Below are 26391 nucleotides of genomic sequence, written 5' to 3'. Positions count from 1 at the left end.
TAACTGATTGAAGGAAGTGGGTATAGGGTACACAAATTCAATTAATTGTGTGGTGGACTATAATTAACCCAATTAATTGCTAGCACAGGTGTGGCTAGGATTTATACAAGAATAAGGTGTAAGAATTACCCTTATAAAGAGTCTACTTAATTTGTACGATCAGTGACCATTAATTCTATAACCATGGCTGGATCTGAGGAAGTTAGTGAGGCTGGCAAGTCCATGGATGTCAAAGCAAAGAAAGCATCATTGCAAGCTCTGAAGGGTCATGTTACTAAATCATATAACAAGTCTATGGAGTTAATGAAACAAGAAACGGTGAACCCTAATGAATTAAAATTACACCTAGATGCCTTAGAAAATAGATATGAGTCACAAAATTGTGGTTTAAAGACAGAGAGATCTACTGGTGAATTGTGCAGATGATGCTGAAAGGGAGCGGCTGTTGGCTCAGTTTTATGAAGTGGAGGACAACATTGTGTCAAGTAAAACTAAAGCTTTGGATAAGATAAAGGGTGTAAACAATGTTGCTGGTCAATCAGTTAAGGTAAATAAGATGTGTCTACCAAAACTCCCAGATTTATGCATGCTTATATTTAATCCAGAAGAAAATTGGTAGGAGTTTTGATGTATCTTTAAAGCAGCCGTACATGATAGGAGTGATTTTGTAAGTGTTACCAAACCATTCTATTTAAAGGGATAAGTAAGGGGAGATGCGCATGTTCTCATAAAGCATTTCCAAATGTAGACGACTCCTATAGTGGGGCAGTTGACTTGTTTAAGGACACTTATGGTAACTTGGAGCAAAGTAGGCTGCATCCAGTGGTTATTGTGGTTAATTTGAAGACTCCAGATCACAACTGCAATGGTTTACAGTAATTTAAGATCAAACTAGAAAGCACTCTTAAGATCTTGAGCAAAAAATATTATTTAAAGGGGGTAAAGTAATTGTTGAGTGCCTTGATACAGAATATATTGAACTGTAAGACAAGTACCACAAGGGTTACTTCGGGTTGGAGGAGATATGAGTGGGCCTGCAGGAGTTAAATGTCCAACTGCAGACCAACCAACCCATTACCTCTAGGAATACCACGTCTAAGGACCCTAATGTACCTGTCAAGTTTCACAAAGGGAAAAATTATCCCAATGGAAAAAAATCATAGTCCATCTCCTAAAAAGGGTTACATGGGCACATAACAAGTGATAGGGACCAGTAATAGTGCTTCTTCACATCAAAGTAAGAGAAGTAAGTACCCCAATAAGGGTAACCCAGTTGATAAGACGTCAGGCAAAGAAAAGAGAGACTGTCTCTTCTGCAATGGTACTCATTTCTCTAAGAATTGTAGTGCCTATAATTCATGGGATGTTAAAGTGGAAGGATTGGAAGAGCTTGCTAGATGTATTAGGTGTCTAGGCAATCATAATGTAAGGGATTGCCATGCTAACTTGCACAATTGTTATCAGTGTAACAAGGGAAGACACCACATAGCTATGTGTAAGGGCAGATCTAATCGTAATGATGGTAACAATAGTACTGATAGTGATAATAACCCTGACACAACAGTAGCCCACGTAAAGATTGCAGCTAATGTCGGTAATGATGGCCTAGTTGAGGTAGCTTTACCTGTGTTGGATGTGGTGATTAATGATAAACGGCGTAAATCCAAAACTGTAACAGCATTACTGGATCAGGGATCACAACGTACCTTCATAAAACGTAACTGCCTTAATGGGATGAAGGTACAAATGGGAGATCCTGCTATACTCAAGCTATCTGGCTTTCTCTCGAATAAGAAGGCCCAGTCATACGACACTGTTTATGTAACTGTCAGGCTGGGCAATGAGAGAAAACGTATTAATGCCATAATTGTGGATAGGCTCCCAGAGAAAATATCTACAACAGGGCTTGGTAACGCTACTGAAAGGCTTTCAAGTAAGGTAAATTTGGCACCTTCTGGTGTAAATAATGATTCTGTGGGGCCAATAGATATTTTGATAGGTAGTGACTAATATGCCACTTTTGTAAATGTATGACAAAGAAATGCGGAGTCACCCTTCTAAGGACTGCAGGAGGTCACGTGATGTATGGCAGGCTTCCTCGTACTGATAATGAATGACTGGAGGAAGCCATAAATACAGTTACGGTGTGTCTTACTCATGAAATATCACCCCAGTATAAATATTCTTCAATAAAGGATGAAGTTGAACCTGTGTATAAATTATAGGAATTGGACAGCATAGGAATCAATGTAAATGAATAAAGTCCAGATGATTCCTTTACTCAGGAACAATACCTGAAGGATGTTAAATTTGAATCTGGACAATACTGGGTGAGACTCCCGTGGAAGCTGAACCATCCAGACCTACCAACTAATTACCGGATGGCGTATGGACAATTAAAGGCTCAGCTCCGCGAACTGAGCAAGACACCAGAACTGTTGACTGCTTACGATGATATAATTAATGAGCAGTTAAATAATAAATTCATAGAGGAGGTACCTCCCGAGCAAGCCCAGATTTATGGTCACTATTTGCCACATCACGGAGTGAAGAAGGATTCTAAGACCACTCCTCTGAGGATTGTGTTTAATTGTAGTGCCAGGAGTAACAAAAATGTACCTAGTTTGAATGACTGTTTGATGACAGGTCCGTCGTTGACGGAAAAACTGGGAGACATATTAAACTTCAGGGTTAAGAATTATGCCTTTACGGCGGACATAAGTAAAGCTTTCCTGAGAGTGGGTCTGCAGGAGGCTGACCGGGATTGCACTAGGTTCTTATGGCCCGAGAATCCTAGTGACCCACTTAGTCCCCTGAAGACTTTTCGCTTCAGGAGTGTATTGTTTGGTGCTACCTCCAGTCCGTTCCTACTCCAGGCAACGATAAATGCACACCTTAAGCTTACGGGTGGTCCACTGAGTGGAGTAATGGGTAAACAATTTTATGTGGACAATTTCCTGGGGGTGACGTCTACTGAAGAGGAACTAATGAGTATATATGAAGGGGCTAATGAAATAATGCAAGGTGCAAATATGCCCCTGAGGGAATGGAACAGTAATTCATCCAGTTTAAGGGATCAAATAAATAAAGACAACCCTGGAGTTGAAGTGTCTAAATGTAGTATTAATGTGCTGGGACTGACTTGGGACACAGAAAGAGACTTGTTATCGTTAAAGTCTAATAACTACAGCATGCCCAATAAATTAACCAAGAGAGTCTTACTTGCGGAAGTTTCAAAATGCTTCGATCCACTAGGCTTAGTGTCACCACTTACAATAAGAGGAAAATTGTTGATACAAGAAGCATGGAAGCTTAAGTGTGCTTGGGATGAAACCCTACCTGAGGAATTTGTTGAAAGGTGGGAAGAACTAATAGGTGAATATGTAAAATTACCAATGTTGGAGTTCCCACGTAATGTGGCCAGTCAAGATGGAGAAAATGTACTCCACATTTTTTGCGATGCTTCGAAATTAGCATATGGAGCAGTCGCTTACCTTCAATGTAATAGTGCCATTTCTCTTGTTATGTCTAAGGCTAAGGTGGCTCCAATCAAATCACGCACCTTACCTCAGTTGGAATTAACGGCCATTTATGTAGGTGTCAAATTAGCCAATTATATAAGAAATAAATTGCGAGAGATAAATATCAGCGACACCGTAATTTGGTCTGATAATGAGGTATCCTTACAATGGATTCGTAATGGTAACAGTAAGATTGTGTATGTACAAAACAGAGTCGCTGAAATCAATCAAATGCAGGAGAAATATAACAGTTTGGGTCAGCATATGTTAACCTTTAATCACATTCCTGGTGACGAGAATCCAGCTGACTTCTTGTCTCGAGGCTTGACTTATGAAAAATTTGTGAGTGCTTTATCGTGGTTTAAAGGGCCAAGTTGGCTGGTGGACAAAATTAACTGGCCGGTGCAAAAGGCACATATTGCTCCTGTCGAAATTACGGTGAGCACCGCTCCAGTCAGTAGTCCCTCCTTAGCCATTGATATGAACAGGTATTCTTCCTTACCTAAGCTGATTAGTGTGACAAGGTTAGTGTTTAAATTTATAAGTAAGATGAATATCTCACATAATTTTCCCCATCCCCTGAAATACTGGCTACAGAGGGTACAAGAAGAAACCTACAGGGATGAGATTAAATTCATGATGGACGGAAAAATTGTGAAAGGCTCAATAATAGAAAAGCTGGGGCTGTATTTAGAGGATGATGTAATTAGGTGCAGAGGCAGGTTACAAAATGCTGAATTGGGGGAATATGCTAAGCACCCTATCTTGCTGCCCAAAACTCATCACCTGACAACCTTGATTGTCTTTAATGCCCATAATAACGTGATGCACGGTGGGGTACAGGATACCTTAAACTGTATTCGGGAAACCTTCTGGATTCCACAAGGACGGCAAAGTGTAAAAGGGTTATCAAGTCGTGTGTAATATGTCGCCGGGTGGATGCCAGAACCTACATGTACCCAGGTCCTCCACCATTGCCCAAGGAACGCGTGCAGTTGGTAAAACCATTTGATGTGACCGGAGTGGACTATAGTGGGCCAATCATTTTAACAGGTACTTCAGATGGTGTCCCCTTGAAGGTGTATGTATGTCTATTTACTTGTACAGCTACTAGGGCTGTTCATCTAGAAGTGGCTAAGGACTTGTCTGCAAAACAGAGCGAAACACCAACGTCAAAGACCTGGGAGTGATCATGTCGGAGGATCTCACCTTCAAGGACCATAACATTGAATCAATCGCATCTGCTAGAAAAATGACAGGATGGATAATGAGAACCTTCAAAACTAGGGAGGCCAAGCCCATGATGACACTCTTCAGGTCACTTGTTCTATCTAGGCTGGAATATTGCTGCACACTAACAGCACCTTTCAAGGCAGGTGAAATTGCCGACCTAGAAAATGTACAGAGAACTTTCACGGCGCGCATAACGGAGATAAAACACCTCAATTACTGGGAGCGCTTGAGGTTCCTAAACCTGTATTCCCTGGAACGCAGGAGGGAGAGATACATGATTATATACACCTGGAAAATCCTAGAGGGACTAGTACCGAACTTGCACACGAAAATCACTCACTACAAAAGCAAAAGACTTGGCAGACGATGCACCATCCCCCCAATGAAAAGCAGGGGTGTCACTAGCACGTTAAGAGACCATACAATAAGTGTCAGGGGCCCGAGACTGTTCAACTGCCTCCCAGCACACATAAGGGGGATTACCAACAGACCCCTGGCAGTCTTCAAGCTGGCACTGGACAAGCACCTAAAGTCAGTTCCTGATCAGCCGGGCTGTGGCTCGTACGTTGGTTTGCGTGCAGCCAGCAGCAACAGCCTGGTTGATCAGGCTCTGATCCACCAGGAGGCCTGGTCACAGACCGGGCCGCGGGGGCGTTGACCCCCGAAACTCTCTCCAGGTAAACTCCAGGTAGAACAGTTCATACAGCTGTTCCGGAAATTTGCAGCTAGACGATCCTGTCCAAGATTGATGATCTCAGATAATGCCACCAATTTTGTAGCGGGTGCTCAACACTTGATGAAATTAAATAAGAGTGATGATGTACAGTCTTTGTTGACCCAGCGAGGGTGTGTCTGGAAATTTATTACTCCCAGAGCCCCTTGGCAGGGAGGACTGTACGAAAGAATGATAGGTACAGTGAAAAGATGTCTTCGTAAGGTGCTACACAGGAAGAGAATTGATTTGGAGGAATTCCGGGCAGTGTTGGTGGAGGCAGAGAATCGGGTGAACAATCGCCCTCTGTCATACATGAGCGACACTCCTGACGCGGAGATACTGACTCCCTCTCACCTAATATGTGGACAAAGGTTAGAAGCTGCACCTATCTATAGAGATAATCCCGAGGGAAGTGATGAGGATTACAATAACGTGACTGTGTTGAGTGATAAGTTCAAGATGTTAAATAAGGTAATTATTCATTGGTCTGATGTGTGGCGTAAAGAATATCTTCTTACACTACGTGAACACTTTTATGGTGCGCCAGAGGCAGTAAACCGACAGAACATTCAACCAGGTGACATTGTGTTAATTGATACTGAACAACATCGAACATTGTGGCCTCTGGGCAAGGTAGTTACATTATACCCAGATGCACAAGGTGTTGTCAGAAACGTCAAAGTGTTGTGTCGTGGTCAGGAAAGTTTGCGTACCATTAATAAATTAATTCCCTTAGAATTAAATGGTGTTCAATCCAGTGCAGATGGAAATCTAAGGGAAAGTGACACGAGTGATATTGAAGACACTGACCAAGTAATGCAAGAAGAAACTGTAGTAAGACCCACTAGGAAAACAGCAGCGCAATCTAGAGAGGGCTGGAATCGTCTCCTGAAGGAAGATGTAATTTAAGTCGTCTAACAACGACTTCCGCCCGGCCACAGTGTGGAAATGATTTAATTTCCGAAGCTATAGTCCCTAATAAGTGTTTAATGTGCCTGATTTGGGTCAAAATGTATTTGAAAATGGAAAAGAACCAAGAGGGTTCCCTTTGCGCCTGCGCGGATGTGCGGGGGAATAGGTCGAGTGGGGCATCGAGAAGCGGGAGTGTTTTGAATTGGTGAGGAGGCTGGGAAAACATGGAACCAGGAAATTGGCGTTCACGGCGGCCTAAGGATTAATATAGGCCTCATTTCATAATAGGAAGTGTCGTAACTGTTCCTGGTGAAGAGTGAGGGAACGTGATTTACGGGACCACCATAATAGAGTGGTAAAATTAGTGAATAATGGTGGACCGGTGGTGACTGGTGCACCGCCATGGACTGTGTCCAGGGGAAAATACCCGTGGTTTAATCCATCACTCATCGGTCTCAGATCTTAATGGAGTGACCTCTAATGTGTATAATAATTATGAGTCATTAAATCGTCTTGTGAATTGTAATGTAATCAGTGATAATAACACTAAGTTAAGAGAATGCGTGAAGTGAAATAAGTCGTTTGCTCCGAGTGAACACGTAGACCTCGTTGTTTCCGAGACGAGGATAGTGAAGCTTTTGGAGTCACGACTTCTAAACCGGGACAAACCAACGGATACCTCGTCCTGCTGGAATAAGAACCGTGTCGGTGTAGCAGGACATCGAAATGAGATGGTGAATGGAGGAAATAAGGAGTATCAATCACCCACAGTTAAGTAACCCTTCTAGTTATAACAGACTGATGCTGGCCAGTTAGGTATGTTGTAATTAGATAGGTTATGAGTGATCCAGCTACATCAAGTGACCACCAGAGAACATCTGGTAAGTGGTGGGATTATGTACAAATGTTTTCCTTGATGGATGTATCCATGTGTAACCTACCCCCCCTTCATTCAGCTAAACTAATATAATCTATACAGTCCACAATTAATTAGTAGCGCCGTACTTGAGGGTGCTATCCAATTTATACTGGTCTCGGATAGATATGGATAAGATTGTGAGGTCGAAGGGGCCACCTGCAGTGACCAGGGGTGGTTAAGTTTTCTCACATGTCTACACGGGGTGACTACGGTAAACAACATGTACAGAAATCCATATGTAGAACATGCACACACAAACAGTTTTATATTTTGCTGCACTGAAATTTTATGACCACTCTGTACTATTCATTTTGCGTGTATTGAGATAGCAGAGGTTGAGCTTATGGAATACGAAGATATCTCTCCAGGATCTTGTAGCGACCAAAATACTTGTTTATTTGGTGATAAGATACAACAAGTCAGGCTTTGTGATCATGTCATGGTTGTGTCAACCAGTCAGGCTTTGTGATCATGTCATGGTTGTGTCAATCAGTCAGGCTTTGTGATCATGTCATGGTTGTGTCAACCAGTCAGGCTCTGTGATCATGTCATGGTTGTGTCAACCAGTCAGGCTTTGTGATCATGTCATGGTTGTGTCAACCAGTCAGGCTCTGTGATAATGTCATGGTTGTGTCAACCAGTCAAGCTCTGTGATCATGTCATGGTTGTCAACCAGTCAGGCTCTGTGATCATGTCATGGTTGTGTCAGCCAGTCAGGCTTTGTGATCATGTCATGGTTGTGTCAACCAATCAGGCTCTGAAAATGTCATGGTTGTGTCAACCAGTCAAGCTCTGTGATCATGTCATGGTTGTCAACCAGTCAGGCTCTGTGATCATGTCATGGTTGTGTCAGCCAGTCAGGCTTTGTGATCATGTCATGGTTGTGTCAACCAGTCAGGCTCTGTGATCATGTCATGGTTGTGTCAACCAGTCAGGCTTTGTGATCATGTCATGGTTGTGTCAACCAGTCAGGCTCTGTGATCATGTCATGGTTGTGTCAACCAGTCAGGCTCTGTGATCATGTCATGGTTGTGTCAGCCAGTCAGGCTCTGTGATCATGTCATGGTTGTGTCAACCAGTCAGGCTTTGTGATCATGTCATGGTTGTGTCAACCAGTCAGGCTCTGTGATCATGTCATGGTTGTGTCAGCCAGTCAGGCTTTGTGATCATGTCATGGTTGTGTCAACCAGTCAGGCTCTGTGATCATGTCATGGTTGTGTCAACCAGTCAGGCTTTGTGATCATGTCATGGTTGTGTCAACCAGTCAGGCTCTGTGATCATGTCATGGTTGTGTCAACCAGTCAGGCTCTGTGATCATGTCATGGTTGTGTCAGCCAGTCAGGCTCTGTGATCATGTCATGGTTGTGTCAACCAGTCAGGCTTTGTGATCATGTCATGGTTGTGTCAACCAGTCAGGCTCTGTGATCATGTCATGGTTGTGTCAGCCAGTCAGGCTTTGTGATCATGTCATGGTTGTGTCAACCAGTCAGGCTCTGTGATCATGTCATGGTTGTGTCAACCAGTCAGGCTTTGTGATCATGTCATGGTTGTGTCAACCAGTCAGGCTCTGTGATCATGTCATGGTTGTGTCAACCAGTCAGGCTCTGTGATCATGTCATGGTTGTGTCAGCCAGTCAGGCTCTGTGATCATGTCATGGTTGTGTCAACCAGTCAGGCTTTGTGATCATGTCATGGTTGTGTCAACCAGTCAGGCTCTGTGATCATGTCATGGTTGTGTCAGCCAGTCAGGCTTTGTGATCATGTCATGGTTGTGTCAACCAGTCAGGCTCTGTGATCATGTCATGGTTGTGTCAACCAGTCAGGCTTTGTGATCATGTCATGGTTGTGTCAACCAGTCAGGCTCTGTGATCATGTCATGGTTGTGTCAACCAGTCAGGCTCTGTGATCATGTCATGGTTGTGTCAGCCAGTCAGGCTCTGTGATCATGTCATGGTTGTGTCAACCAGTCAGGCTTTGTGATCATGTCATGGTTGCGTCAAACGGGCTGAGTTATCCACTTATATTGCTGACAGGAGAAAATATGCATGGAAAAAAAAAACATTCCACTATTTAGCTTTTGTTTTCCTTCCGTCTTGCAACCTATATAGGTATTCTGATAATGTCGTTCTTCCACAGCTGGGTATTTTCAGTACGTATCAGATGTGCTTCCCTGGCTGGATTTCCCTTCCTTCCTACTGTCTTCATTGTATTCTCCAACATGCACTATATGTCAACCCTGCTATTTTCTTGATCATCCTGCTGCTGTTTAGCAGTTGGCTGTTTTGACTAACAGCTCCTTAACTAGTATAGTTATTACTGTTCACGATAAGGAAGTACAGCACATTCCATGGAGTAATTATGCTATTTCCTGTCACCCAATACTAACTGCAAAACTAGGCCTGGATTCCAGCCCTTCCATTTGGTTTAATTGTATTTTAACATCATGTTTTTAAAGTTAATGAGTCTTTATAATTTTAACTTTAATACTCTAGAAAATTTTTATATCAATTTACATCATATTTAGTATTCGGATTAAATAAGAACTTACTGTCACACTTAGCTAAATCCCTACTGGCAGGTAGTTACTAAGTTACCTAATCTTACGTGTGCTTGCAAACGACGTGATTAACTAAGTTAGTATGGTAATACAAACCTAACTTTGCATATATTCTGATGAGTTATCTCTGATGTCTGTGCACTGAAACTACATATACACTCAATAGGCCTATATTTGGGATTAAAATATTATTGATTGGTGGCGAACAGGCGACAAACAGCTTTTATGCCAATTTTTAATTATCTTACCAGAATTTATCTTATAACTTGAAAGATATATTCAGCTAAATTAACATATTAGGCCAATTTAAATTTTGCACAAAATCTGTGCGCACCAACCAAATATTAACGCAATACAATATATAGTTTAATCCTGGTTATTATTTATATATGTACTAATTTCGTGATGTTCTTATGGATTTTCGAGAAGTTATTTCAACAAGGAATTTTGGCTTGGCTTGTGTGCCAAAATAATACTTGCTGAATAAACTAAGTAAGTTCCACTTTAAAAATCATGATATAAGCACACTATAAGTGTGACACTTACAACAATAATGACAACACTGTGTGCCAGCCTCTGTACTGTTTTATTAATAAGCATTTTTCTTCTTCCTGGTGCTCTTGATGCATTTTATCCTACTTGTTATTTGTATCACATTATGAGTCATTTTGTATACGATATGTAGCCTATGACGTTCAATTTTAAAGCTACTATTCCTTTCAGCATGTAGTATGATGTCTGTATGTTTCTCACTATGTGACAGGCCATCTAAACTATTAATTCCCGTGTAACAAAAAAAAGTTGCCATGCTGGAAGGAAATCTTTAAGGGGCACATCAGTTCCCTTGTCTTCTAATAACATAATGTTTTTTTCCCTATAATCTACCTTGTTAATAATTACTATCGCATTTGCTTTGTTTGTTTCGTAAGGCGAAGTCCAGGATCTTTCCTTAATTCATGGTATAACTTAATTAACAAATCTTTGAGCACAATTTTGTTGCAGAAGTCTGAATTTTGCTCAGACCTCTGCAACACAACTGTCCTCTGCAACCTCTGCAATTATCCTCTGCAACATCTGCAACCTTACGAAAGCAGACAAAGCAAATGCGATAGTAATTATGGACAAGGTAAATTATAGGGGAAAAATAAACATGACATTAGGAGACAGGGAAACTCATGCGCCTCTTAATTCCCGTAGCTACTGAACCCAGAGTTGTCTGCTTAAGTAAGTAAGTAAGTAAGTAAATTTATTCAGGTATACACAAATACAGTTACATAGAATTATCATACATAGCAGCATATGTGTAGAGAACCTAGGATAACCCAAAAAAGTCAGACAGAGTGACTTATTTCCATTGGGGTCCTTTTACCTTATTATTATAATATAAAGGTTATAATATTTTCTTATTATTCTACAATGAAGATAACATCTTATTATCATACTAAAAAGACTATCTACTACACGAGGGTCATTAAGACTACTACACGAGGGTCATTACTAGGGATAAGGTAAAATTTACACGTATTTTAGCTAAAAAATAGAAAATCATTCCCCTCCCTTTCTGTAGCTTCATTCATCAGACACTTTTTGGCAGTCTTCTTGAACTGGTTCATGCTATGACTGGCTTTGGCATGTGCGGGTAGTCTGTTCCATTCCTTTATTGCTGTACAATAAAAGGTGTTTGACGCCTGGCCACTGACTGTGGGTACTACAAAGTTGTGCTCTCTCCCCCTAGTACTATGATTGCTTTGGTTCCCAACCTTGACAAAATTGACAGCAAGATATTCTGGACACTGTTCGTGAGCAATTTTATAAACATGATTTAGCTTCAGTTGTTTTACTCTGTCTTCAACATTCAGCATATCCAACTGTTGTAATTCATCCTGGCCTACATGTTCTCTTGGTCCCAGCCCCAGGATGAATCTTACGATTTTGTTCTGGGTGATTTGCAGTCTATCTTTCAGTTTTTTTGTCAAGGCAGAGTACCATGAAGAGCAAGCGTAATCCATATGGCATTGTATAAGGGCTAGACATAGGGTCCTGCGAGCCTCAGTAGGTAGACACTGTGCTTGTCTATACAGGAACTTCAGTCTGGCATTCGCTTTCTTTACTACACTGTTCCCTATCAATTCTCCTGACATGCATGGGTCAAAGGGGATTCCCAGATATTTTACTGATGAAACCAAAGTGATGGACTCCCCATTACACTGAACATTAAAATTATTTACCCTTCTCAGTTTATGTTTCGTTCCAAAGAGAATGGCTTCAGTTTTCCCTAGGTGTAATGATAGTTTGTTGTCTACTAACTATTTGCTGCAGGACTCCAGTTCCAGTGTTAAAACATTAGCAATATCTTGTGGGTCTTTACCTGTCACTAACAGAGCACTGTCATCTGCATACAGTAGGAGTTTGCACTTGACACTGATAGGCATATCATTGACATAACATAAGAATAGTAAGGGACCCAGAATACTACCTTGGGGAACTCCACATGTTATCGGCAGGGGTTCTGATTCCGTTTTGTTGATTTTGACTATTTGTCTCCTGTTGCTAAGGTAGGACTTAAACCAGTCTACAGAACCTATACCGATAGCTTGAAGTTTCTTACATAATATATTGTGGTTGACAGTATCGAAGGCCTTTTGCAGGTCTAAGGTTACCATACCTATGAGGTTCCCTTTTGACATTTCAGTTCTCAGGTAATCCATCAGATTAATAAGGGAGGTATCGGTTGAGTAGGATCTTCTAAAGCCCGATTGATAGCTATGGAGAATGCTGTTGTCATTAAGGTACTTAACTACTTGAGAATACACCGCCCTCTCCAGAATTTTAGATATTATACTGAGTATACTAACAGGTCTATAGTTGCTTACATCAGACCTATTATTTTTCTTGAAGATAGGAGTAACTCTGGCCTCCTTGAACCCCTCCGGTACGGTATTAGTGGTGATTGATAGATTTATTATGTGAGCAATAGGGATTGACAGTTCAGAAGCACCATCTTTTAGGAACTTAGACGGGATGTTATCAGGGCCTGTGCTCTTAGTTGGGTTTAACCTGCTTAGTTCTTTTTGAATGAAGTCATGAGATACACTTACTAGTTGACAACTGTTTGGGGTTACCCCTTTATTGGTATAGTATGTTTGAAACTTATCAGAGTCTGTGTTAAAGGTATTTGATGCAGCTGGTAGTTTACTTACTAGTGTTGATGCAACAGATGTGTAGTAGGAATTAAAGCAATTTGCCACCTTAGATGTTTCGTGGCATACCTCATTATCGATAGTGAGTACTATGTTAGACCTATCTACTGGCTTATGGCTATACCCCAACTGTTTTAGTTGTTGCCAGAGCTTTCTGGGGTTATGCTTATACTCTTCAATTTTTGAGCAATAGTGCTTTGCCTTTGCTCCTTTTATAAGCCTCTGTACTCTGTTCCTCACCCTTTGGAATTCATTTAGTGCTGCAATATCCTGTCTGTTTGCTTTAAATCTTTTTAGCAGCTGGTCTCTGAATTTCATATTATCTAATATCTCAGTAGTCATCCAGGGTTCAGTTCTTCGTTTAATCCTAACCTCTTTAACTGGTGCAATATTATTAAGAATGGTAGTGAACATTGTTTTGAATTTTTCCCAGGCATCGTTTACGTCCGTGCAACTTGTTATCTCTGTCCAGTCACAATTGTGTAGCCTATTTACCAGTGTTTCTTTACTGTAGTTTCTAGTTGACCTCATTTTTATTGTCCTGTGTAGGCGTATCCTATCCCTAGTGATTTTCCTGGTGCAGTAAATGATGAAATGATCACTAAGACCTGTGGTAATGACGCCTGACTGACTAATGTTCTCAGCGCGGTTGCAAAGTATGTGGTCAATTAGGGTGGCTGAGAACTGTGTGATCCGGGTTGGTTTATTAATTAGTTGGGTGTAGCTATTTAATCCTAGAATTTGCTTATACCTTTTGCATAGCCCGTTATTTTGTTGCTGAAAACAGATATTGAAGTCGCCCAGTATTATTGTATAAACTTGTATTATTGGTAAACTTGACGAATATCCTCATAACTCTCCTGAAGTCTTCTACCACAGGCTGACACATCTCATCGCCTCACTTGTAAAACCCATCTTGTGATAGAGTGTGACAGGAAAACCATTTTCTGTAATAAAGCATGGCAGGAAAATGGTCATATGCGATGTATTAGCCCAGGAAACCCATGGTGAGCGATGGAATATAACAGAAAAACTACCATAAGTGATGGAACATGATAGAAAAATCATCCTATGTCATGCAGTATGACAGAAAGCAATCCAGTGTGATGGAATATGTCTGGAAAATTATCTATGTGATGGAATATGACAGAAATCCATACAGAATAGAATAGGGTAACAACACATTACTGATGCATCAAATTTTTGTTAAATAAAATAAGGGTCATGAAAGCTGCATTTCACCTGTGCACCAGTCAAGATTAATACACAAAATAGTGACTGGTAAACTTTGACTGAAGACATGCACCTCTCAGTGTATGGTGTATATACAATGTGTTCCTTACCAGTGTTCCTTGCATATACAACTCTACTGCAAGTGAGTGTTTCACAGTACTCTTTCAAAATCGAATTTATATTTAATTAGTTTTTGCTAGTTCTGTTTTGGTTAAACATTGTTACCACCTTAAACATATTTCCTATATTTAAGACTTAACTTTTCGTACATTGTTTGGTATTATTAATTAGTTAAAAAGCCTTTTGACTACAGGAGGATTACACGAATGTAATCTGTTTGTCTCCAGTCAAGAGTACCTTAACTTAGAGACATATACCTCTCGGTGTATATAACCTTATTTGTAAATAAGACACAAGTGCATCACTAGGACATTCTATATAGGCGAGACATGGGTATAGAGGGGCTCATGGATGGTCATTTCCTGCATAGAAACACCAGGAACTAGACATGGTCACTCAGCGCTGACTCCATACACTTTCGCCTGGCTAGAAACAGGATGTACAAGTAATAAGCATCCTTAAATGCCCCTCATGTAATCAATGGGCTTTAATTAAAAGAAAGAATTACGCCGGAATTGTTTCAATTCTGCCAGCTCCCAGATGATACGACGATGAAAAATTTAAACGCTACGGATAATTATTTCTTTTATGAAATAGACCACAGCAAATGCAAAACTGTTTGTTCATTAATGATTAGCCGAGGGAATTTTGAATAACCCACTTTAATAGAGCTCGTATATATATATGAAAATGATATATATTGTATGGGTATTGGGTGTAGACAGGCTGCCACTTCTGCTCTCAACCACAAGTACTTGAAAACTTAGGGACACCTATATAATACTGAAGTATCCTGAAAGGCTTGAGATCAAATGGTCTCAAGCCTTTCAGGATACTTCAGTATTACCTATTAAACTATAAAGTAGAATACTCCACTAGTATTTAAGTAGTCAGTCCACAGCAAGAATCGTACCTCCACACTGGATCAAAGTACGTAGTACTACGTACATGGCACAAGTACTACGTACTTTGAAGCAGTGTGTCAGTTCGAATCCTGCACAACTACAACGTAAGTGTACTAGTTTTTATACTAAAGATCATAACACTACTGAACAGGATTACCAGCAACAATTGCAAATAATTAGATCCAAATTAAATGCCAAATCACCATATTTAACGATTCGTTCAGACCTTTCTCTTAACCCAAATTACGGTCTACCCATTGTTTTTCTGTATCTTAGTGTCTTCTATATTAATTAAAAATACTAAGATTTTCTGAATAGGGAGACGAGAGGGTGTCAGCGCAACACTGAAATTTAACGTAATTCAAGTTAGGATATAAATTCACGAAACAGTTTAATCCGAAGAAAGGGAGGGCAGTTCTAGTTCCTTGGATCCAGAGCTCAATGCGTTGCACACTCACACCCTTGATAAGTTCTAGTTAGATGACATCACACTGGTGGGTCAATGTGATATCATTTAACAAGAACCACCACAACAAAACACTACCAAAAATATATATATTAATACAAACAGCTACAAAACTTGGACTAGTTAATTTCTTCATTTATTTTTCTCTTGTGAATTTAAAAAAAAAATACAAATAAATTCTAGAAACAAAAAATTAAGATACTTTACTAGTTAAACAACAAAGAAAATTACACGAATACCGTAATGTACCTTTCTGACTTTACAGGTAAGTCCCATCTTAGATATTACAGTGGTTGTAGTGGGACCACAGCCTAGCACAGTGCACCACCAAGACTGTGGCTGCTGTGCCTCCCCTGCTGCCTCACACCTCGTATACGGACACGACTACTACGTGAACGCTTTGTTCTTACACCATGGCTCGTATTCGTACCATGATATTTAGGGTTATTGGTACTTTCCCCTTCCCTCTCCAAATAAATAGTTTCCCTCTCCAATTAAATACTTTCCCTCTACAAATAAAAACTTGACAATATTTATGTAAATTCTCAAAATAGGTTACCATATGTATTTTTTCTATGCTGTTTAATAATAGATATACTATTTTAGCAAGGTTCGATTAATTTGCTAGGTTAGGACTGTCCAAAAAAAATCATGTGCATCTTTCCCAGCGCTGACCAGTCTTGCAGTGTCTTCTGACGACACTGTGATGTTCAGTGAGGAAATAAAAACAGGATCGGAATACTAGACAAACTCAATCCACTCAATACATCATAAGTCTAATGCGAGACCTGATAATGTCAGAATATCTCATGTTTAAAGAGCACTACAATGCCAGTCATTATTGCCACTGCAAGGAAAATGATAGACCGGATACCTGGAGTTTACCTGGAGAGAGTTCCGGGGGTCAACGCCCCCGCGGCCCGGTCTGTGACCAGGCCGACCATTGATGACACTCTTCAGGTCACTTGTTCTCTTTAGATTGGAAAATTGCTGTAGGCAAAATCGTAGAACTGAAAAATGTACAAGAACCTTCACAGCTCGTATCAACTCAATCACATGAATTACTAGGAGAGCCTGAAGTCCCTCGAACTGTACTTCTTAAAGTGAAGGCGCGAAAAATACATAGTAATCCGAACTTGGACGGTTCTGGAGGGATTGGTCCCTAACCTGCACACCGAATTAACTATACATGAACACAAGAGGCTTGGCAGACGGTGGAAGATATCTCCAGCGAAAAGCAGAGGAACAATGATCGCAGAGAAAATTCAATGCGTGTAAAAGGGATTACGACTCTTCGACACCCTCCCTTCGTGCATAAAGAGAATTACCAACAAACCCGTGGTTGTCTTCAAGGGGGAACTCGACAAATTCCTCAGATCAGTTCCTGATCGACCGGGCTGTGGTGTACACGCTGGGCTGCGGGTGGCATGCACCCGCAGCCTGATCGATCAGGCCAGCAACCAGGAGGCCTGGTCTGGGCCCAGGCCACATGAGCAGGGACCTCTGGACGCATCTACATCTAACCATTACACTGTCCAGGTCATTGCACTTCATGACCACTCTCAGGATGAACAAATCCCAACGTCCATTTAAACTCAGCTGTGTTTTCAGCTTCCATCTGTGCCCTAATGTTCCTGTTTCTCGTCTCAAACAATTTGTTGCGCTCCATCCTATCAATACGTTGATATATCATTCCTAGTCCTTTACTCAAATGTCACAAGGTTTAGCTTCCTTAATCTTTCCTCACAGCACATACCCCTTAGCTCCAGAACTAGTCTTGTTGTAAACCTATGCACTTTCTCCAGTTTTCTGACATACTTGATCAGATGTGGATTCCACACCTGCTGCAGACTCCAATGTGGGGTCAGTCATATGCTGCATACAGTGTTGCTTAAGTTCCGAACATCCTGAATAACTGCAGTAATTTGGTTGGTGTGGGCCTCTGGCGACATTCTCCGTACAATGATCATCCCGCTGTCCTTGTGGGAAGTTTGCAGCCTTTGCCTCCCTAGCCTTTACCCCATCTGCCCCTCAGGGAAGGTTCCTTGATGCTGGTGAGGGGCTCTTGATCTGGGAACTTGATTTGTGTTCCAGTTCCCCAGATTGAGTCTGAATACCTTCCATCCCCCCATAGCCACTGTATAATCCCTACGGGTTTAGCACTTCCCATGATTAGTAAAAAAAAAAAGTTTACTCCATCTGCAGTCTTCTTTGACCATACCCAGGTCTTCATAACCTTGTACTTCTGGGGTTAAATTCTAGTAGCTGTTTATCAGACCAGGCATGTATCCTGTCCAACCCCATTTGTAGTGTTTTCTAATTCTCACCTGTTTGTATTCTCATTAGTTTCACATCTGGGATACCTGACTCTCTCCCTTCTGTGATGTAGTTTTTGTATACAAGAAAAAATACCTGTAACTGATTTCATCAACAATATGAACAACACACTTCTCATACCAACAATAACTAAACCAACCAGGCTCACTGAAACAAGTGCAACCATAATAGACCACATATGGACCAATATACTAGCCCCCCTTAAATCAGGGATAATCACAGATAGCACTACAGACCACTACCCTACCTTCCTCTTGACAAATATTAGTAAACCACCACTTGAATACAACAAAGTTTCATTTAGACTCCATGATGAGGCCTCAATAAGGAAGTTCATAGCTGACCTAGAGACTGTTGACTCGCCTACACAATTCTCCAAGGCCAATGGTATTGATGACTGGACAGACATTTTTCTTAACAAATTACTTAGACTATACAACAAACATTGTCCTATAAAAACGAAACAGATCACAAACAAACGGCTTGGTTGCCCATGGCTAACCAGCACCATTCTGAAATCCATTGATAAGAAACACCAATATGAAAAGCAATATAGACAGGGCTTAATACACAAAGATATTCTTAAACACTATTCATCAGTCCTCACCAAAGTAATAAAGAAAGCCAAGCAACTATACTGCTCCAGTAGATTCACTGACACAAGAGGAGATATAAAAAAGACCTGGAAAACACTCTCTCAGATTCTGGGGACCCACAAACTGAAAAAAAACAAGAATATTGCCCTAACTAAACCTAATGAAACACCACTGCATCCCACTGACACAGCTAACAAGATAAACGACTTCTTCTCAGCCATAGGTTCTAATCTCGCCAATAAAATCCCACGCACCAATGCCCATGCTGGGGACTACCTAGATGGGAATTTCCCAAATTCCTTCTATCTTGCTCCAACTGAGCCCATGGAAGTCACCGAGATTATAAAGTCACTTAAAAATAACTCAGGGAATCTGTCTCATGTCCCACCATTATTGTACAAGAGAGCGGCCCATGTCCTCTCGCATGCTATCTCATTACTTTTTAACAAGTCACTAGAAACTAGCACCTTCCCGAAACTACTCAAGACGGCAAGGGTTACACCAGTACATAAAGGTGGTGACCCTACAGATTTAAACAACTATAGGCCAATATCAAACTTACCATTGCTATCCAAAATCTTTGAGAAACTCATGCACAGGAGACTATATTCATTTATAACGGCACAAAACATACTCAACCCCTGCCAATTTGGATTCAGGAAAAATAAAAGCACTAACGATGCAATCATAAAAATGCTAGATCTGCTTTACACAGCATTGGAAAATAAGGAATATCCACTAGGAATTTTTATTGACCTAAAAAGCTTTTGATACAGTAGACTAGGTATATTTCCTTTGCCGTCAACATGACCACCCATTGTGGCTAGCTGGGTGGTTACGCGGCATCCTACTCCACAAACTTGACCATTATGGTATAAGAGGCCATGCGCTTGCATATTTCAAATCTTACCTTACTAATAGGTATCAGTATGTCACCACACAGCATCAACAACACAGCCACTTGATACTGGAGTTCCGCAGGGAAGTGTCCTTGGTCCCCTGCTCTTCCTCATATACATCAATGATCTTCCAAACGTATCTCAACACCTGAACCCAATTCTCTTTGCTGACGACACGACTTATGTCATCTCTCACCCTAATCTTGCCACCCTCAACACCATTGTTAATGAGGAGCTGATCAAAATGTCGACTTGGATGACAGCCAATAAACTTACGCTTAACACTGACAAAACCTACTACATTATGTTTGGTAGCAGAGCAGGAGATGCGCAAATTAACATTAAGATCGACAACACTCTAATTGCCAGGCATAATGAGGGCAAATTCCTAGGCCTATACCTCGACAACAACCTGAACTTCAGCACCCATATCCAACACATAACCAAAAAAGTATCCAAAACGGTTGGGATCCTCTCCAAGATACGATACTACGTGCCGCAAACTGCCCTTCTCTCACTATACCATTCACTTATATATCCATACCTCACCTATGCTATCTGTGCTTGGGGTTCAACTGCAGCAACACACCTAAAGCCAATAATAACCCAACAAAAAGCCGCAGTAAGAATAATCACTAAATCCCATCCCTGGCAACACCCCCCCCCCCACTCTTCATAGATCTAAACTTACTCCCTGTTCAGTACATCCACACTTACTACTGTGCAATCTACATCTACAGGACCTTAAATTCCAATATTAACCTTGACCTAAAACGCTTTCTTGATAGTTGCGACAGAACCCACAGGCACAACACCAGACACAAACATCTCTATGACATTCCCCGTGTCCGACTAAACCTTTACAAAAATTCAATGTATGTCAAAGGCCCTAAAATCTGGAACACCCTACCTGAAAATTCTGCAGACACATTCATCACCTTCAAAACTACCATCAGAAAACATCTTATCTCTCTGATACACCCCGTCAACTAATTACACGAATACCACCTGGTGGTTATTAACACTTACACTCACTCACCCATTTGACCATAAACAGAAATATCAATCTCAATCTCAAAATAATGAATCTTAACTAGTCATAAGTTGGCTGTGATACTCCAATACTGAAACTGTATAGTGCCAAAACAAAAGCATTCACATTGCTAAACTCACAAACTAGTATTTAGTCACTTAGCCATAATACCAACTTACCTCATAATTTTGTAATATTTTAAACTTAAGATTTAATTTAAGTCTGCCCGAAATGCCTAGCCATGCTAGGTGTTCTAGTGGTACACTCTGTAATTATTATTTTACTACATGTAAACCACACAATAACCAAATTCTGTAAACTCAGCATTGTAATCCTTATAGAGAATAAACTTTGAATTTGAATTTGAAAAGTCATAGTACTGATCCTCGTGGAACTCCACACGTCACACGAACCCATTTTGACACCTCATTTCGGTCAATCACTCGTTGTTTCCATACCTTGATCCATTGTAATGCCTTCCGGGTTATTCCCGTCGGTCCTCTGGCTTTTGTCCTTGTCTCTTATGCGGTAGTGTCAAAAGGTTTCTTACAGTCCAAAATTATTAATTCTTTCTAACCCTCTTTTTCGTGCTTTATATCTGCTCGCGCGCGTATGTGCGTGCGCACTTGTGTGTGTGTACTCTCTTGTGGTTGCAGGGGTCGATTCACAGCTCCTGGCCCCGCCTCTTCACTGGTGGTTACTGGGTAACTCTCCCTGCTCCATGAGCTTTATCATACCTCTTCTTAAAGCTATTTATGGATCCTGCCTACATTACATCACTTTCCAGACCACTCTGTGGCTGAAGAAATACTTCCTAACATCCCTGTGATACACCCGAGTCTTCAACATCCAATTGTGACCCCTTGTTGTTGTGTCCCATCTCTGGAACATCCTGTCTCTGTCCACTGTGTTGATTCCCCTCAGTATTTTATATGTTGTTATCATATCTTCCATATTTCTCCTGTCCTCGTGTGTCATCAGGTCGATTTCCCTTAACCTCTCCTCGTAGGATATACTCCTTAGCTCCGGGACTAGTTTCGTTGCAAACCTTTGCATTTCTCTAATTTCCTTACGTGCTTGACTAGGTGTGGGTTCCAAACTGGTGCTGCATATTCCAATATGGGCCTGACATACACGGTGTATAGGGTACTGAACGATTCCTTATTGAAATGTCGGAATGCTATTCTTAGGTTTGCTAAGCGCCCATATGCTGCTGCAGTTATTTGGTTTATGTGCGCCTTAGGAGATGTGCTCGGTGTTATACTCACCCCAAGATCCTTTTTCTTGAATGAGGTTTGTAGTCTCTGGCCAGTGGCCCTCTAGACTGTACTCCGTCAGTGTGTGTGTGTGTGTGTGTACTCACCTAATTGTGGTTGCAGGGGTCGATTCATAGCTCCTGGCCCCGCCTGTGTGTGTATGTGTGTGTGTGATAGAAAATAAGTTCATTCAGGTACAGGTACACAAATTATTTGATAAATTATCATACATAGCAGCATATGTGTAGATTACCTGGGATAACCCAAAAGTCAGAGTGATTTATTCCCATTGGAGTCCTTGATTTATTTAGGGATAGGTACACATTAGGTGTCCCGTAGCTCCATTGCTACCACACTCAGCGGTACGGGTAGAAACATGAGGACGTTTTCTTATTAAGACACCTGCTGTCCATGTTCACCTATAAGTAAAATACGTACCTGGGTGTGGGTCGCATCCTGGAACGAAATGGACCTAATTTGCCCGAAATGCTCTGCATAACAAGGGACTTTCTATATAGTAGTATGTCATTGATGTCAGGTAGGCCTGTATACCTGTACATGTACTTGAAGAAATAAAGATTATTATTGTTATTATGATGATGATGATGAGTACAATTATCATACACAGTAACATTATGTGTATATTATCTAGGATAACCCAAAAAGTTAGACAAAGTGACTTATTTCTATTGGAGTCCTTGTAAGTAGTATTATTTAAAGCCCTGCAGTAAGTTACAGTAGAAATTAATCATTATAACATTAAAAGTTAAGAGCTAAATGAGAAAGCTAATGTAGATAATAGCTCTTGGCTAGTAAACACAGTTAGGATCCCTGAACCTAACCTTGCAAATCCCTGTGCCAAAAAAAAAAAAAAATAGATCGAGAGAGGATGATGCAATGATCACTGTGAAGATGCAATATTGTTTGCTTTCAGATAGCTGTACTAAAAGCTCCCAAATGCTTATCAAACAGGTTTTAAAACTCCTTTCACGTATGCAGTCCAAGGGCGTGCAAAATATGTGATATTTTCCTACTTTTACAACATATCAAATTGTTGCAGGCTACTCCCCAGTCTTTAAACATGCCTTGGTACATAATAAAACGTATGAGTGGCAAGACAGATGTCATGCCAAACGTATAAACTACACTGAAGTGTGAGAGGCATACCCTCAAAAGTTTTAAACGTGGCAGATACAATGTGTTTCACCATGTTATGTACAGCAGCAGCAGCAGCCAGGGTAGTCTGTCCTACCAGGTCTCACACACAGTATTACTGTTGTACCATGTGGGTGTGTTGCTGTCTCTCACATATTAATGTGTACCACTTGAACTGTCCATTATTAATGTAAGTGTCATATGATACTGAACATTTACATGATAGATCTGTGGAATATAAACTAGAGGCATCACAGCCAGTGCATTGATCTCAGCATTGCAAGTGGTCTGTGTACTGTGAATTAATTCATTATAATGACATTTTTGGTTTGTTTCTGTGATTTTAATGGATGAATAATATAGTGACTATAATTCAAAGACATATATTAAAAACAGGGGAGATAATCTCGAGAAATGTGAAACTGCTGATCATAGCAGCTAAAGTGAGTGTGCGCCACAGCTATAATTTTATAGCATAATATTGGGCCTACGTCATAATACCATCTATTACAAGTATGGAGACCCCTACAGGAAACCCAGATGTAGCCACAGGTAAGTCAGTATGATAATTTACCCCTGATATACCATTGTGAGGTATGGAGAAGGTTAATGAATCAAGAAGCGACTAAATAACATTGTTCTTATGACTCATAAGATGAACGTATTTCAAGGTCAGAAACCTGTTAAGTGTTTTTCACTTTAAATGCACATTCCTAATCAAACAAGGCTGAGCGTTTTTCATTTTCAATATATATATTGTTTTAAATTATTGTATTTAATGATTAAACTGATTTCATTATATACATGATTTTTATTGGTATACAGTTGTTTTCATTATAAGGATTTAACCCAACCAAAAATATTTATGACTGATATATATAATTATATTTATTATTTTTATATCCTAGGTAATCTTACTTGACTATGTCATACTTCATTAACGTTTTAGAATTATGGTATTCAGTGACGATATTGGGAAAATTTTGTACAAACCAATTTATGGAGTTTGTCAATATGGATATATTGTTACAGAATACATATGAATTAATGGGCAGTTTTGGATTTAAATCCTTTTTGAGGTATTGTAGGGATATCCTAGGTTAAGTCGTCATAAAATGTCACAGGGACCCCAATGGAAATAAATAGTCACTGACTTTTTTGGGTTATCTTAAGCAATTTGTACATGTTGCTGTAATTGCCTAGATTTGAATAACTGCACTAATGTGTACTTGTACCTAAATAAACTTATTTACCTCTTGTTTATCTTTGAGAACTGATATATTGATTTTTTTTTTAATTTAAAAAAAAAAATTCTGTTATGTACTTAATATCTTAATACACAACTTAACTCCAAATAAAGAGCCAGATAACCACATACTGCATTTCCAGCAGCAGCTGTAGAAGTTTTAAGTATGTTTATTTAGGCACAACTACATGTAAATACCCCTCAGGGAAGGTTCCTTGATGTTGGTGAGGGGCTCTTGATTTAGGGAATTGGATCTGTGCTCCAGTTCCCCGAATTAAGCCTGAATGCCTTCCACATCCCCCCCCAGGCGCTGTATAATCCTACGGGTTTAGCGCTTCCCCTTGATTATAATAATAATACATGTAAATACAATTATCATACATAGTGTAATTTAACTAGGATAACCCAGAAAAGGTCAAAGAGACTCATTTCCATTGGGATTGGAAGAGGCACCTAGAGGGACTTATCTTAAAGCAACATTATTTTTATTTGGGGGTTCTGTGGAGCTGATAATACAGTAATAATAATCTTTATTTCTAAAAGTACATGTATAAGGTATACAGGCCTAGCTGACATCAGTGACATACATGTACTATTATATATATAGAAAGTCCCTTGTTATGCAGAGTATTTCAGGCAAATTAGGTCAGTTTTGTTCCCAGGATACGACCTACACAAGTCAACTAACACTCGGGTGCCTGTTTTACTGGTAGGTGAACAGGGACAGCAGGTGTCTTAAGGAAACACTTCCTAATGTTTCTTCCTGTACTGGGGATTGAACCATGGACCTGAATATGTGAGCTGAGTGTGCTAGCAATCGAGCTATGGGACACCATGATGAAATTTTGGGGGGTTCCAGCCCCCTCCCATGCCTCCACCTTGGCACCACCCCTATTTATCATTGGTGCCATACAGTCACTGATGTGAATGAGTTACTCAGATGTCAGGTTTGGTGACTTCTTGAAGTATAACCATGAGGTATCCAACAAAAATTTAGGTTTAGGTTAGATTAGGATATGTAAGGTACATGCTTGCTGAGGTCACTAAATTTATATATGGGAGAACCTTTTTCTGGATAGGAAAAATATCCGGGACTTCTCCTGACCAATCGACATCTTGGTAATGTTGGGAAGCTCACTGGTGCTCATATTATAAGCTTTCCTCCATGCTATTTCCATATTTTTTGGCAGCCATCATACAGAAATGTGCATATACCAATTAAGCAATCTTTATTCATATTTGTATCATGTTGATTTAAGTCATTATTGGTATACCAAATCCACATGTATGACTACAAGTTTTTGTTATAATGGTCTTGAGGAAACATGTTATAGGAGCATATTTAGTGTATATCACAAAAATCCACAAAGGAAACAGTTTATTTTTAACAGTAGAGAATAAAAAATACCTTAAGAGTTGCTGATAAAGCTTGTATTTCTTCCTTTTATATGGGTAGGAAAGTTTTTTATATTGATTCATGTAGTGAATTGTAAATTGATTTATGCATTATTTTCACTGACATAATTCAAAATGTTCTTTTTTAAGTGTACCATCCACAAAAAAACAAGTTGAAATGCCTTTAACCAAAGAAACTGGCTTGAAACTTGAAATAAGTGGAAATATTGAGCATGTTTCCTTACATCTGTTACCCTTGTTTGCTTAGTAAGTAGGTACCCACTATTGTGGGGTGCATCCTGGGAAAGAGGCTCATAGAATCCCGGTCGAAATAAGCCACCCTGATGGCTTCCATGGATTATCCTGGCTTACTAACCTTCTGGGTTAATGATTCAATTAAGTCATTCATAAAATTATTTAACCTGGAGGATTGTTAACCCAGGATAAACCCAGAAAATCAGGTAATGTGACTCTCTCTGATTATCTCCTCTAGGATGTGATTCGTGGTGTCAGACTAAATCCTAGATACTTGTGCATTGTTAAGTAAGTATATGGAGACTTGCCATATGTCACACCTCTAGGAATTGAGTCAAGATTCTTCTGGATGTGATCTGAATGTTCTACTACTGAGATCTTTATAATTATTTCTTATACACTCGCCTAGTTTGGGTGTCCAAATTTAATCAATGCTAT

General features: G+C 40.2%; 1 protein-coding gene across 3 annotated transcripts in view; it reads left to right on the top strand.

Moving 5' to 3' along the window:
* LOC128692984 (uncharacterized) overlaps nt 1-26391 on the top strand; it is a 41782-nt gene that overhangs the window by 4719 nt on the left and 10672 nt on the right. The window contains exon 1 of one of the 3 annotated variants that reach the window (XM_053782396.2): nt 23039-23247. The exons of 1 other annotated variant lie outside the window; for it this stretch is intronic. Coding sequence is in view for 1 of the 2 variants with exons in the window: in XM_053782394.2 (XP_053638369.1) it covers nt 23573-23609 (37 nt within the window). In the remaining variant the exon portion in view is untranslated. Of the gene's footprint in view, nt 1-23038; nt 23610-26391 lie in introns of those variants that run through there. One more of the 3 variants, XM_053782394.2, reaches the window with a different exon arrangement.

This window comes from Cherax quadricarinatus, chromosome 38, assembly GCF_038502225.1.
Source record: "Cherax quadricarinatus isolate ZL_2023a chromosome 38, ASM3850222v1, whole genome shotgun sequence".
NCBI classification, from domain to species: domain Eukaryota; kingdom Metazoa; phylum Arthropoda; class Malacostraca; order Decapoda; family Parastacidae; genus Cherax; species Cherax quadricarinatus.
Note: the sequence above shows the minus strand (reverse complement) of the source record. Positions and strands in the feature narration are given on the sequence as shown.